Source organism: Cebidichthys violaceus, unplaced genomic scaffold (assembly GCF_023349555.1).
Source record: "Cebidichthys violaceus isolate CVI_PGR_0920_01 unplaced genomic scaffold, fCebVio1.0.p SCAF_66, whole genome shotgun sequence".
Classification (NCBI taxonomy): Eukaryota; Metazoa; Chordata; class Actinopteri; order Perciformes; family Stichaeidae; genus Cebidichthys; species Cebidichthys violaceus.
The window spans coordinates 754,138-769,258 of record NW_027176883.1 but is presented as its reverse complement, the minus strand read 5'-3'; the positions used below and the strand labels follow the sequence as shown (position 1 = coordinate 769,258).

At 45.6% G+C, this 15,121-nt stretch overlaps 1 protein-coding gene across 1 annotated transcript in view; it reads left to right on the top strand.

Moving 5' to 3' along the window:
• Nucleotides 1-14,953, top strand: part of LOC137890576 (uncharacterized) — a 35,681-nt gene extending 20,728 nt beyond the window's left edge. Inside the window, exons 7-16 of the mRNA XM_068734712.1 lie at nucleotides 758-862; nucleotides 2,424-2,519; nucleotides 2,968-3,093; nucleotides 3,349-3,468; nucleotides 4,416-4,552; nucleotides 4,882-5,101; nucleotides 5,221-5,403; nucleotides 6,383-6,527; nucleotides 6,638-7,921; nucleotides 9,419-14,953. Of these exons, the coding sequence (XP_068590813.1) occupies nucleotides 758-862; nucleotides 2,424-2,519; nucleotides 2,968-3,093; nucleotides 3,349-3,468; nucleotides 4,416-4,552; nucleotides 4,882-5,101; nucleotides 5,221-5,403; nucleotides 6,383-6,527; nucleotides 6,638-7,921; nucleotides 9,419-12,951 (5,949 nt within the window). The 3' untranslated portion in view covers nucleotides 12,952-14,953. The remainder of the gene's footprint in view (nucleotides 1-757; nucleotides 863-2,423; nucleotides 2,520-2,967; nucleotides 3,094-3,348; nucleotides 3,469-4,415; nucleotides 4,553-4,881; nucleotides 5,102-5,220; nucleotides 5,404-6,382; nucleotides 6,528-6,637; nucleotides 7,922-9,418) is intronic.
• The last annotated feature ends 168 nt before the right edge of the window (nucleotides 14,954-15,121 follow it).

Below are 15,121 nucleotides of genomic sequence, written 5' to 3'. Positions count from 1 at the left end.
CTCAGAACATCTCTTGTAAAAACATACCACAGGCATGTATGTGTGTGTGTGTGTGTGTGTGTGTGTGTGTGTGTGTGTGTGTGTGTGTGTGTGTGTGTGTGTGTGTAGGTTGTGGATCTCACTCTGTGAAGCTGGCGTGTGTATTTGCACTAAGGTGAAGTAGATCGGTAAATAAATGGCCGCTCCTCAGTGATTCTCATCAGCAGCTCTGCTGATGGAAGCATCTTTTTACCATCTGATTCATAGCTCACGGCTCCTTTAAGAAATCTTTATTGAGCTTTTGAGAAATTATTATCATTTCCCAGAAAGTATTCATCTCTGTCATGCATGTTTGATGGTGACAAAACATCAAAAGGTGTGTAAGAGTAGGAGGACTGTTTTGTTTCTTCCGGGGCTTTCAGTCCACCATCCACCACTAACTGGCTTTGCAGTAATGAAGGCAGCGATGTGCAACGTGTCAGTAGTGACATTGAAGCTGGCAACATGTCTTTCCCTGTAAGTCTGAGACTGCAGCCTGCCATAGAAGTCCACCAAAGAAAAACATGGTTCATATTATCAAACCATTCAGTAATAAAATGTGTTTGGTTACATTTCTGTATGCATGCATGCAAAAAGCAACGGGCTGTGTGTCTTTTCATTTCCCTCATATATATATATAAACCCACTTCACATTCAGTCTTATTAAATTATTTTAAAAGAAACACTATGACTTATGATGCTGATTTATTGATTTGTACCCCCCCCCCTTCCCCTTCAGGGCCCAAAGTCATCATTCATCACACCAGAGAAGAGGGCCAAGCTCAGGTCCAACCCGGTGAAAGTTCACTTTGCTGAGGAGGTTGAAGTCAATGGACACTCTCAGGTGAGTGAGGGAGCACGGGATACTGTCATTCTACACCCTTCACTAGCTTCCAAATCAGCTGCAGATCCCCCATCCCTCTCTTCAATGCTAGCGTATTATTATCTGTTTGTGATTCATTGCATGACCCGAGCATGCAATGGTTCCACACTATGCCACTGATCGACAGATGGTCATAACATGAAGTTGAAGGAGCTAGTAGACATGGACGTAAACAATGGTGGATTCATTCGTACTAGCTGTAGCTTTGCACACCGACGAGGAGGGATGTTTTATAATCGGTCAGTATTCTACAAGCCTGGCTCTGGGCGGTCGGGGTTCTCATCCTGCCAGCGGATGTGAAATTAGCTGGAGAAGGAAAACCACAGAAGCTTGAGTGGCCATTACTAATTCCAGAGAAAACACGGATCGATATCTGCCTCATCCTCCAGTCCTAATGTCTGTGATTACAGGACAATAAGTATCAGAGAAGGGAGAAGGTTAGAGAAGAGAGAGAGGGGGGGGGGGGGCATGCTGGATGGGAGGGTGACAAGGGAGGAGTTGTTTAAAATTTGAAAGCTCTCCATTTGAACTTCAAAACATACAGACATTAATGTTGCATTATATCACATTGTCAATACAGAAAAAACACTTAAGATGACTCACCACAGTGAGCAGGCTGGGCAGACAGAAACAGGCTGGATGAGAAGAGCGTAAAGTGAGAGCAAGCTTATCTCTCTCTTTCCTGGTGTAATTGTTTTTATTTTTATTTGGCTTAAAATTACAATTATTATTATTATTAGGTATAAAGGCAATTCAATTACATTCCAATAAATCTGAAATTCATGTCAGTAGAGGCATTTCCATGCACCTGTTTTCATGTGCATCTTTAGTCCATCGATGATTAAAAGCAGAATGTGACAAAGTGCCCGTAAACAGATTTAATAAATATCATGACCGATATGAAGCATGTGACTGAATCCTCACTGGAGACACTAAAAATAGCAGCAGTGAAAACACCAGCGACTGTAGAATCACTTAAATGAATACATGAAGCAAACAGAAAAGTCATTTGTCCGTCAAGTTTTCCTCATGGATTTCCCCCATTTCAGCTTTGACTGGTGCTCTTTAGTCACATCATCTTGATATACACAACTGGAGAATTAGCGACGTTATTCGCATGACAATAGCGGATTGAAACACGTGAATTATTTTGCCAATATTCTGGACATTTTGGTTCAAATCTGTGCTACATTTGACCTTGACAATCAGCATACAGCATCGCAGTCCTCCCTTGGTCCCTTTTTGCAACAACAGTAACGCCCTTCCCTCAAACGCCGGGATGTGTTATTCTAACTTTAAACGACCGATATACAACATTCAGAGCATTTATAGCGACGATTTAGCAGAAGCGTAGCACCTAGTGATGTTATGTGCCGAGGCTTCAGAGTGTATCGAGTGGTTTTCTTGTCAAGCTGTCAGGCTGTTACTTACAATGCCCTTTGAATGAACCAACCAAGTTTCACGACGCTCACGCTTCCATTTGACACTCCCCTTGACCCTTGACCCCGTGTGTGCTTTGCAGGGCAACTCGCTGCTCTTCCTGCCTAATGTCCTGAAGGTGTATCTGGAGAACGGGCAGACCAAGGCCTTTAAATTTGACCCCAGCACCACAGTCAAGGTACTATGCACTGCTACAGTCTACCATATTGATATCCATCCCTCTCATTTATCTATTTTATACTGGATACTAGAAATAGAGTGCTGGGAGTTCAGAGATGAAGCTGAGGTTCATTCTGTAATGGAACTATTTTTCTGTGATTCAAGTCGAAAACCGTTGCAAAGACCACACTGTGCTGATGTAGTTTGCAGTAAGCCTTATATTTAAATATAACTATAGAACTGAGATGATGATGAGCCGATGTGATTCGCTCCCTCTCTCATTTTCTGTCAGTATGATATATAAATATATATACAGTATATACTGTGCATCAGTTTCCTTGATTTGACAACTACTCAGACCTTATTGTGCTCCATCGAGACCTACGATCAGATCACCTCAGCAATTATGTTTCCTGATGTCATACAATGTTGTCTCTCAAGACGTAACGTTCTTCCCTGTGCATCAGGACATTGTGATGACGCTCAAGGAAAAGCTTCCTCTGAGCCATATTGAACACTTCTCCCTGGTGCTGGAGCAGCAACACAGCATTTCTAAACTACTGCTGCTACATGAAGAGGAGAGGATACAGCAGGTACACACACACACACACACACACACACACACACACTGATAACTCTTGTTTTATGTACATCTACATCTAATCTAAAGCTCCATTTTAGAGTGGGTTTAATCTGTGACTGCTTTTTAACTGAATTCAAAGCAATATATTTGAAGCAATGTGTGCGTGTGTGCGTGTGTGCGTGCGTGCGTGCGTGCGTGCGTGCGTGCGTGTGTGTGTGTGTGTGTGTGTGTGTGTGTGTGCACGTGTGTGCGTGTGTGTGTTCAGGTGGTCCAGAAGAAAGAGGCCTACGACTACAGATGTCTGTTCCGTGTGTGTTTCATGCCCAAAACCCTCCAAACGCTGCTGCAGGAGGATCACAAAGCCTTTGAGTACCTCTACCTGCAGGTAGATCGATGAACTTCTGACCCGCCATTGAACTCCAGGCGGAAGTTAACTCTTCATATCTCTGATCTGTTTTGATAGTTCGTAGGTTTTCCATTATACCCTTAACTCACCCTCGAGGGACGTTGTGTGACACCACTTAAAAAGTCCAGTTATTGATGTAAATCAACAAAACTGAACGTTTTTCATCAAATCCCACCATAGTTTTATTCCTGCGTCTGTTTAAACAAATACCTCATTTCCACTGCATGGTTGTTTTGGAACCAGGTCCTTTTTATTTATTTCGTTTTTTTTTACTGCAGATAGAACAGTGTAGGCGGGATTCTCAGCCGATCGCTATAGTGACGCTGCGTGACATCGTCGTTAACGCAACGCTGAACAAGCAGAGGAACGTCTGCATTTTGTCCTTTATACAGTGTACAGTACAGGTTTGCAGGATGACATTTTTAAAATCTGGTGTTGAGTTATTAAAAATAAAAAAAGCGCTATTGGCGGTAGCACTGTCGCCTCCCAGCAAGAAGGGGCGATAAGTGAGCAATAAGAGGTCTGCGTTGCTTTAACTCCACATTCTAGTATCGGCTCATCTCGCTTGGCACCTTGACCGAGGTGGTACCACAGAAAGTGTTAGCTACCGGCTACTATATCCACAACGTTTGCTAATGGAAAACCAAAAGAGAGCGGATCTAGTTGAGTTGAGCCATGCTGTACCATGCAATCGAGACGCAGCATAAGTAACATGCTTTTGTTATGGATATTTCTGCTCAGCTCACAAGTAAAAACATGAATGCTGCAAATGAGACATGCAGTAGTTTACAAACCATTGGTGGTCCTGATTTTTATTTATTTGTTTGTGTCTGTTTTCACCATTTGTACCGTTTTGTACCTTTGTTTTTGTGTGTGTGTGTGTGTGTGTGTGTGTGTGTGTGTGTGTGTGTGTGTGTGTGTGTTAGGGAGTGAATGATGTGCTGCAGGAGCGCTTCGCAATGGAGATGAGGTGTAACACCGCCCTGCGACTCGCTGCGCTGCACATCCAGGAGAGACTGGCGAGCTGTGGACAGTCACCAAAGACCAACTTAAAGATGGTCACGTGAGGAACACACGCACAGTTTAAATTATATTCATATCCACTAAATTAAACTAGAATTAACAAAGGACTTTGTGGAGGCACTGTCTTTTTGGCGGGACAAAAATAAGTATTCCTGAATATATTTTGTCGTATAGAACAGCTGCAGTCTTTTAGCACTCAGTGAGCATCAAGGATGCATTTCAAGATTGGAAATTGTATAGTCATCAAGGAACAAAAAAGGGTTTTGGGTTAGATATTGTAAATTCACACATCCTGATTTCAGCTCTCTGTTAGTCTTGTGCACACAAACAGACCCTCTCTCTCAGTCTGTATTGTTGTGTTTGCTCTAGGAAGACGTGGGGCATAGAGAACTTTGTGTCGTCCACCTTGTTGAGGAACATGCGCGAGAAAGATCTGAGGAAGGCCATCGGCTACCACATGAAGAAGAGCCAATCGCAGAGCGATCCCAAGCAGAAGGGTCTGTCGGTCAATCAGACCCGGATAAACTACCTGGAGGAACTGAGTGATCTCAAGTCGTTTGGAGGGAAATCCTTCAGTGCCACCATGATGGTAGGGCTTTCAACCGTTCGCATGTATATTCATTTTTTTTTTTTTTTTGGTGAGCGGTGGTTTATTGGAGTTCTCTGTTCAACGACCCCCTCCCCCCCCCCTGCTCCCCCACCCTTCAGCTTCAGGACAGGGAGTCGATGGTGACCTTGTTGGTGGGGGCGCGCTACGGGGTGAGTCAGGTGGTCAACCACAAACTGAGCATCCTGTCCACCCTCACAGAGTTCACCAGCATCACACGCATCGAGCTGCTGCCTGAATCCGACAAGGTCAGCCTGGTCAAAATATACCTGCAGGACATCAAGGTAAGAGCAGGAAAATACACGCGCATGTAATATACAGATAATGTAAAACCTCATCTAAAAGAACGTTTACTTTGAAGTAGCTGAATCAGCATTACAAGCACTGCTACAAAGGTGGGTTGTAATAGGTTCTGTGCTAATTAGCATTATTTGTTCCGCCTTTGTTGATGCAGTTTGATGCACCTGCAGGTGGGTCACAGGAGATTCAGCTTCTTTCGGAGGTCTGAAACTCACCAATCAAACTGCCTCTTAAATAGTTTGAAGGGACAATTCACCCCAAATCAAAAATACATATCTTCCATCTTACCTGTAGTGCTATTTATCAATCTAGATTGTTTTGTACTTAGTTGCCGAGTGTTGGAGTTATCGGCCGTAGAGACATCTGCCTTCACTTGAATATTATGGGACTCAACTTTTGGTGCTCAAAGTTCCCAAAAAAATATATATTTAAAAAGCAGTTTCATGTTGGAACTATTTTCATTTCTACCAAACTACACCCACCATTCGTATCACCTAGCAGAATGAAGTATTTATCTGTACTAGCTCACCTAGCGCCACTGAGGTAGCTAATACTGCTTAGCCAGGGAGGATGCCGTCAATGTTCACACAAAACTAGCTAAAACTGCATTTCGTTGTACACCGCAAGTCGAGTGCCATATTGTTTTATTGTGTTTGAGAGAATGCAGACATCTCTATGGACGATATGTCCAAAAATAGGCAACCAACACAAAAACATTTGATTACTATGACTTAGCATGTAGCTGTGATTTTAATTGTGATTGATTTCTTCGAGGTTGTTTTTTTGCTGACCTGTCTACATCATGTTGTCTACCCCCTCTAAACAATGTGCAGACTTAAGCATTTAAAGAAGCTTTTTCATCAACATTATGACCCCTTCAGATACGACAGGATTACTAAGTGTTTTTCCACTCCTGAAATTGACTTTCCATCCCTCTGTTTTCCTTGTCTCAACTCATATCAGCCCATCACATTGCTGTTGGAGTCAACGGCGGCCAAAGATATGTCCTGCCTAATAGCGGGTTATTGTCGGGTGTTTGTTGACCCCAACCTCAACATCTTCCCCTGGATACATGACTTCAAGAAGCACAGAGTGTCTGCTGAGGAAGGTACACATTTACAGTAATACACAGCCAGACAATTGATCCATAAAGTCACACACCAGTATGTTCTAAATAATAAATAACACTCTTGTGTTCACGTTGGTGTATGTTCACAGGTTATGTGTCACGGTGCGGCAGCGACTCAGACACCTCCTCAGACTTGGACATGGAAGCGCTGGTCACCCTGGTGTCTCATGACGAGAGGCCCAGCCACCGAGTCAGATCCTCATCCGACCCGGACGGAAGAAAAAGAAAAGACCGAAACAGAAGGAGAAACAAAGATGGCAAAGAAAGGGGAGATAAACCTCGGGAGGATAAAAAGCAAAAGGAAGAAAAGGATGCCGACACTGAAAAGGAAAAGCCTCCCCTAGATCAGAATAGAGAGAGAAAGAATGAAGACGCAGAGCACAAGGAGGAGGATGGAGCGAAAGATGGTCGGCAAACACGGACGGAGATAACGGACGACGACTCTGGGGAAAAAGTGGGACAGGAAGGTGGAGACGAAGTGCGAGCAGCCGAGGAGCAGCCGTCTGTATCGGAAGCATCAGATTCTTGTAATACTGACTCTCGTGTCGTCACCAGCCCTTCCATCGACTCCCTCGACGCTTTGGAGGAAGATGACTTAATTTCGTGTTCTTCCTCCTCCATCCACTCCAATGTTCCCTCACAAATTCATAGCCACTGTCCCGTTCAGCTTCATCCCTACTCTCATAGGCGCGTTCAGCCCCACCTCCTCGCCCCTCCACCAGCCCACGCCCACCCTCTCGTCCACCTCACAACTCCCGACAGACGAGGAGGGGGCCGCAGGAGGTCGGGCGACGGCGCCGAGCCCCAACTCCTCGCACCGGTCTCCCCCTCTCCGAGCCTTCAATACATCGAAAAGTGTTCAGGTAACCCCTGCCCTGACGACGGCTCCATGTGTTTCGCTGAGCTCTCCCGCCTCGTGGACTTCCTGCCGAGCCCTCCGGAGGCCAGCGAGGACGACGACGATGAAGAAGAGGAGTTGAGGAGGAGGAGGAGAAAGTCGGCGAGACGAGGAGGTGAAAGAGGAAGCGTAAACAGCGAGGGCAGTTTTAAAGAGCATTCGCTATCCCCGTCCCCGTCCTCCAACATCGAGTTTGTGTTTAACTTTGACCAAAGCGACGCTCGCTGCTACTACAAACTCTGCTCCAACATCACGCCCGACAGCGCGCGCAGCCTTTCCCGGCCCCTGCATCACAACGAGGGAGAACACTGGGAGGAGGTGGAGGAAGATCTGGCTAAGGCGGTTGACCCGGAGCCTATCCCCATCCTTCAGCCGCCGCCTGGCTTTGGAGACAGCAGCTCTGAAGAGGAGTTCTTTGACGCCAGAGATCGCTTCACCTCACCTGAAGACCCAACCTTGGAGGCCATGCCAACAGGTGATTTGGGTTTCCTTCTGAGGCTGATCACATGAAAACACAGGCTGCTTATTCTGCTTTTGCTGCCATCTAGTGGTTGAACTTTGTATACACAAAAGTGACACAACATTGCACTTAAGAGTAATAAAACGTCGTTGCCAGAAAGTAATAGACCAAACTTCTGACCACTCCCACTGTACCAGACACTGTACAAGCTCTCCTGCCAGAGAAGAGACAGCATGTCATCCATTACACTCAACAGTCCAAAGATATTTATTAGTCTGGTGATGGAAAGTAACTAAGTACACTTACTCAAGTACTGTGCTTACGTGCAATTTTGAGGTACTTGTACTTAACTTGAGTATTTCCACTTCGTGTTACTTTATACCTTACCGAGGCAAATATTGTACATTTCACGCCACTACATGTATTTAACAGATACATTCACTAGTTACTCTTGAGATACAGTGCAAGTTAAAGATTAAACCAGTTGTTCCCAACCTTTTTGGCTAGCATGTGATTGGGCCCCTTTGTCTGTCAATGAGTTGTTAGTTCCACTCCAGAGAGAATTCACCTCTACGCTCCCCACGTGGTTTCATTCATTCAGTCAAATTGTCCAATATTTCACTAGAAAACACCAGAGAGTACAACAACAACAAAAAAGATTCTGCAACAGAACCTTTAAAACCCTCCAGTTTATCTTGAGACCTTGGTACCACTGGATTGTACAACCTAACCAGCTACAACAGCAGCATATACTAGTGTCATACATATTAATGTATCGGTCACAGGTGACATTTTTCTGGGTACTTTTACTTCTGATACTTTCAGCACATGGTGCTGATAATACTTAAGTACTTTTACTTTGTGTTTTTACATTGTTGTATTAATACTTTGACTTAGGTTAAGGATCCGAATAATTTAACTCTTCAACTAAAACACTGAGATGACATTGGTTAACATGCTTTCCATAATATATGGTTAAAAATCAGTGCAAATTACTTTTATTATTATTAATGCACCAAACAAAAAACATGTTTATTTTCCTTGATGGAGACCTGATACTTGACAAATGTTGTATTTTTACTTTCTAATTTCCTGCTGATTCTTTGATTGGTATGTTCAATTGTAGAATCTTTTTTAAGATAATATTAACTGTATATAAAGACATAAATAAATAAACAAAATTGGACAAGCAGGGTATAAATAAAAATCGCTTTTTGGAACCATGACATGAATCAGGGCCCTGCTAGAGGATCTCAAACAGCGATCAGGAACATAAGGAGTCAGCAAATCACAGTGTTAGAGGCCTGGCAGCGGCCGTTTATATCATCGACATCATAATTTATATCGTCTCTCATTAGGATGTATCATCGCATAAAACTGCTTTTAATTACAGTTACCCGGCCACTCAAGTGTGACAAAACGTTGTGTTATTGAGTCGATTTGGATTACCGACACTATGTTTACTTCCTGCTTCTTTGATGTACACGCTGAGACTTTTTTACTGTGTTGCAGATATTCGCACAGAGATGAAACTGGACTTCCTCAGCACTCTCAGCCTCAGTGACATTAGAGTCTCTGTGACAGAGGCGGACAAAGACGGAAAAGAGGAAGAAGACAGAAAAGTAGGAGACGAGGAAGGAGGAGGCAGAGAAACATTGTTCCAGCTCAGAAAAAGGTCCCGTAAACGCCGTTCCTTCATGGAAACCGATTACACCTCTAGGGTGTCATATCCAGAGCCAGATCCTGAAAGGCAGGATCTGGTCTCTAGTAGGCTTCATAAGAACCTCGTGGCAGAAGCCAATGACGCACAGATGTTGAGTTCAGATCCTGAACCTTCAGAGCAAACCCAGAATCCCAGTCCTACGGTCTCCTCTTTGACCCACTCTGAAGGGGAACCGGCTCAGCTTGAGTCAAAGCCCATCCTGTCTAAACCCCACTCACATGGACCTGGCTCCCCTTGTGGTTTGGGGTCTCACGAGCAGACTAGAGACCCACAGGCCACCTCCAGGACCAGGAAACAAGAAATGGAGATGGAACCGGACGCAATGGAATCCAAATCAGTCACAGATCTGGTGAAGGCAGCGTCTCCTACCATCACCGTTGTCCGCTGCCGGGTGGATCCAGACGGAAAGGAGAGCGCCGATCGGAGGGGTGACGGAAAGGAGGAAAGGGAGGAACAGAAGGAGATGAGTGAGGGGAAAGAGGAGGGAGAGGAGGAAGAGACAGCAGACGTGTCGGGGAAAGGGACGTTCACTAATCATATGTTTTGGCCAGAAAGCACTGAGGAGGAAGGTAAGGGGGGAAAAGAGAAGAGAGAGGGGGTGAGAGAGACCTCATCCAGTTCAAACGGGCCACTCATTGGCGCCAAGAGGCAGCCAGAGGCCAACACACTGCCTGCATGTTTGATAGATGGGACTAAAAAGAGGAGTAATGGCCTTTCGGGAGCCCATCTGATTGCCCTCGAGCAAAACTCGTATGTAGAGGAACAGATGCTTGAAGGTGTGCGTGAAAAGTCAAACCCTCCATCATTCTCACCACCACCCCCTCCGCCCTCATCCCCTCTTCCTCCAACACCAGGTCTTCACAAATCCCAAAGTGACTGTTATTTGAGGGGAGAAGAGGGCAGCGAAAACACGGCAGCCTCAACCAAAATGTCTTCATCCTATTCCGGGGAGATGCTACAAAGACACACTAACAAAGCACAATTACGTTTAGACGTCACCAGTATTATTGAGGATGGTGCCAACGGTGTCGTTAGCTCCACTGTGACTATCAGCGATGAAGTTACAGACAGCACTAATTCGGACAATGTTTTTTTTGATGATGACATGAGTAATTCCTTAACTTCTAGTTCAAGTGACAAGAAAGATGAGTGGGCTGTAGCTACTAGACATAGCATCAGTGCAACTCTGGCTACAGCAGGTGAAGGTGAGTCTCACATTATTATCAAGTCTCCCACCAACACTGAAGCTCAGACAAGAATTAGTTCGGCAAACTCTGACTATACTCGCGCGATAAACTCTATCACCGCAAAGCTCGGAGTTGCAACAAGTGCCACATCTCCTACATTTAATTCAGGTACCAGATTGCGGCGTGAGGTGACAAATGAAAGTGCTTCAGGTTTGGATCAAAATGTAGACAAACCCGTAAGTGATTCCACTATGCAAAGTGCTGAAGCAAAAAATAGCTTAGGTAGTCCTAGCTTAGCGAAAGCTAACCCAGTCGCAATACACAATCTCTCCAAGACGCCTCCTTCTCCAAGTCGCTTCCTCTTCCAGACCTGTTCCCCGAGCATCATGGGTAGCTTATCTGCCTCCACGCTCAGGGGGAAGATTCAACAGCTGCCCCTTTATTTATCGCGCTCCCAGGAAACCCTCCAGCAAGCTGCGGTGGGGGATGCTCCTCAGAGTTCGGCGGAGGACAGCAGTAGGGACGAAGTCAAGATCACCGTCAAAGTTACGGACGTCGATGACGTCACACAAACTATAGACTTCCAAACGGGCACAACTGCAGAATCTGTGGAGTCGGACGATTCGGATACGACGGTTACAGGATCTGAGGTGGACGGGGAGATTTTTGTTGAAACAAACTCAGCGAAGAGTTTTCAATCCGTGTCAGAGGTGAAGGAATTAAGCCCTCCATCGCCAGTCCAGACTGAGCCCAAACCCCAACACCAACATCTGTACACTGGACCTATCAAGAACACTCCAGGACCAATAACAGAGCCTCCTGCCTCCATAGTGAACAGCCTCCACAGAGACTCTTCAGGCCTAAACATGGACACTCCTGGCCCTATAAAAGACGCTCCAGAATCAAAGATGGAGGTTACAAGTCCAGGTGAAGACATTCCAGGTTTTAAAATGAACAATCAGTCACGTTCTATCGCCCATCCGATGGTGGTGACCACACAGAATCTGAATGGACCAGGACTCCCTTTTCATAGTCAGGCACAGAAAGTAAGACGGACCAGTAGTGACAGACCTTTGATGGATCTGTGTAGGCCTACAGGGCAGAATTCAGACTCAACAAAAACCCTTTCTTCAGGCTGCCGGGTGTTTACTATCTGCGAGGATCCATCCCAGACAAAGAGCCCAGCCATGCTGGGGACTACCCCACCCTTGAAGCCTGAGTTTGGCTGCACCTCAGTGCTGGAGTCTGGATGTGAGTCCGTAGTGGAAGGGCTGCAGGTGCCGCTGGAGGCTTGTGGTTGCCCAACGGTCTATACCAACTGCTTCAGCAGCGGGGACAGCTTTGACGAGGAGCTGACCGTCTACGAGTTCTCCTGCCGCACACAGAGCAGCGGAGTGACTCAGACCTCTGGAGCAGGTCTTCCTCTTATGACCTCTCCGCCCGTTTCCTCTTTTCTCTCCACCTCCTCCACCCACTCTCCCTCTTTCCCACGCTCCAACCTTTTCTCCTCCTCTACCTCTGAGCTCAGCCCTCTCCTCTCACCACTATCGGACTCCTCTGACCGTTTCTTGCCCCAAACGCACAAGGACACCATCAGTCGGCTAGGCCAGCAGCGCTACCCAGAACCCCCAACGGGTTTCCAAGTACTCCGCATAGACGTGGACCAGCTCCTTTCCATTTTGGAAAGTACCGGTGCTGACAGATCCGTAGCAGGCGGACACGGAGGCCGCCACCTAAGGGACACCTGCCCCGCCCACTTTACAGAGAACAAGAGGGTGCTCCAGTTAGAGGCACGGCGGCTGATGTCAGGCTGCCAGAAGGTGGTGGGGATTGGCCAGAGCCCAGAGGAAATGCTTCATTCCCTGGCTGACAGTTTCCGGACCCTGGTGGAGTTGGCTGGTATATGCCTCTGGTTCTCCGGTTGCGAAAGGTGCGACCGGAGGAACGCGGAGGCCGTCGCGGGTCTGGCGGACGTGGCTCGTTCTTTCAGGGACTTCTGTCTGGCAGCAGAGCGGGCCAGCAGCAAGCGCAGCTGCCAAGACCTGAGCTCCAAGCTGCTAGCGAAACAGTGCACCGCGCTCACCGCCTCCGTCTTCTGCCTCACTCAGCTGTTCCGCACCCTCACCGCGCTATGAGTGAACCTCTCTGAAGTCTTTTGATTGGACCTGGAAGCAAACCTGTGGCAGTGTAATCTCACGATACACGAGGTCGCCGGTGAGCCCACAGCTGATGCAGGGGGTGGTCAGAGTGTGAATCGGGACAGTCGTGTTTAGGGTGGGCAGCGTGAGGTGAGCTTACCTCAGACAAGAACTCTCAACATCATGAAGCCAGTTTGAGGTGCATGTGGTTACTGACTATACGCTGTGCACGTACTGGAGCCCACAAAACGAAAGAGTCAGCCAACAAGCAGACTGCGGAGTGGTGCTGCTTGTTGTCCAGTATTGAGAAACTGATGTACTTGAATGTATTCTATGTTATTATGTTTATTTATTCATTCATTCATTTAATTTCAGGTTACTACAGTGAGCAAATAAGGAATGTAAAGTCAAGGGAGAAGGACATTTTGGAAATGTTTACAGGCATATTTTCAGATGGAGGAGTTAGTGGGCCTTTTACACACACACACACACACACACACACACACTCAAGCACACAACCTTGAATACACAGAGTGAATCAGTCTTTGATTCCTTTCATAGACATGCCTTCTGTGTGACTGACTGACCATGTTAGGATAAGAAACACTGCAGTTTTTACTGACGCTTATATATCTTTACATCCTCCAGGCGGCCAGTGAAGACTTCTTTGAATGTTACTGTTTACAAAAAAACACCCCAAAAAAAAGTAGAGTGAGAAATGATTTGCTCAAAAATCCACAAATCAAGCCTGAAACTGTGTGTTTGCCATTTTATAAATCTAGTAGCAGAATGCTGATGTATGCACATTATGTGTGACTTTATGAAACAACAGTTTGGATGAGATACAGTCCTTAATGTGTTCTCATTTTGTAAACACACATCCAGTACGGTTCGTGGACCTGCGATACCTTTGCTAGCTTTTCTCCCGTTCATTTGTTCAACTCTCTCTTCCTCCACCTCCAGTGCATGGTGACCTGGCTGTCAACCACCAGTCTTTTCCATACCGTTCTTTTTATTGTTTCTCTTTAGTGCTAACATGTCCGCTGAGAACAAGAATCTCCAGAATTTAGTCGGAGACTTGGCGACACTTCCCGATAGATATGTATGGTATGTAACATTGTTTATGGGAATTTTAAGAATCTTAAGTTTTAAGCGACTTGCAAGCTTTTTTTTTCAAGCTCATAAAAACCCGCACGCCTCTCTGAGCTTTGGGGACAGTCAGGAACGACTTAGACTACCACTACGTCCCTTACACTAAGTGCATTATTATTACAGATTCCCCAGTGGGACCACAAACGGTGGTAGACCAGTGACTGAACATGGGCACAGCAGAGCAGGATTACAGCGCGTAGCACAGGCTATATCTGTATGTGCTTCTTCCATCTTTTGATGAACGTATTGAGTGAGAGGGAGAACGTCTGTCAAACCGACCCAGTCGTTGGTCGACAGCCTGTCATCGGAGTTCCTTTAAAGTCGACACATTGGCCACCGAATCATGTACAACAGTGATCGACGTGACGCTCATTGTTGTGGATAAGCCGACGCGTTTGCCGCATTTTCACTTGGAATGTTTCTCGAAATAAAAAAGGATTGACGCACACTGCATGTTCACTGGAGAAATGGAAGTTACCAGAGGTGACTTCACCACTGCAGTGCTGGGAACACAATCTATTGCGAACAGTGTTTCCATATATAGTATATATTTATAATGGCAATTGAAGCTGTATTGTTAACTTGTCCTGTTTTGTTCCCTGGGGTTGCAAAAGAATATCATTTCCTCTATTGTATTCCCAAATTTTCAGCAGTGAAGAATTTCATTACTTTTACTATGATCTCCGTGAGAAAAATTGCCCCAAACAAATGATGGAAAACTTTTTTTTTTAATTAGTCTGTGCTCACAAAGCATGCTGTAATAAGCCATAAAATAAATTGTTTCATCAGGGATTTTATCTGTGAATGACTGAATGATGACGTCTGCTCTTGCTTTGTAATGCTCAACTCCCACTATTAAAAACAATGTTAAGATTTTCTTTTTATGATTCCTTTATTGCTTACCCCGTTGTGCCCTCTATTTACCAGGACAGGTTAGTTTAGAAATGTTGAAAATGTAATGGGGTGTAAGAGACAAAGATTCTCACACAGGGAAAACCCTGCGGAGGATGCTGCA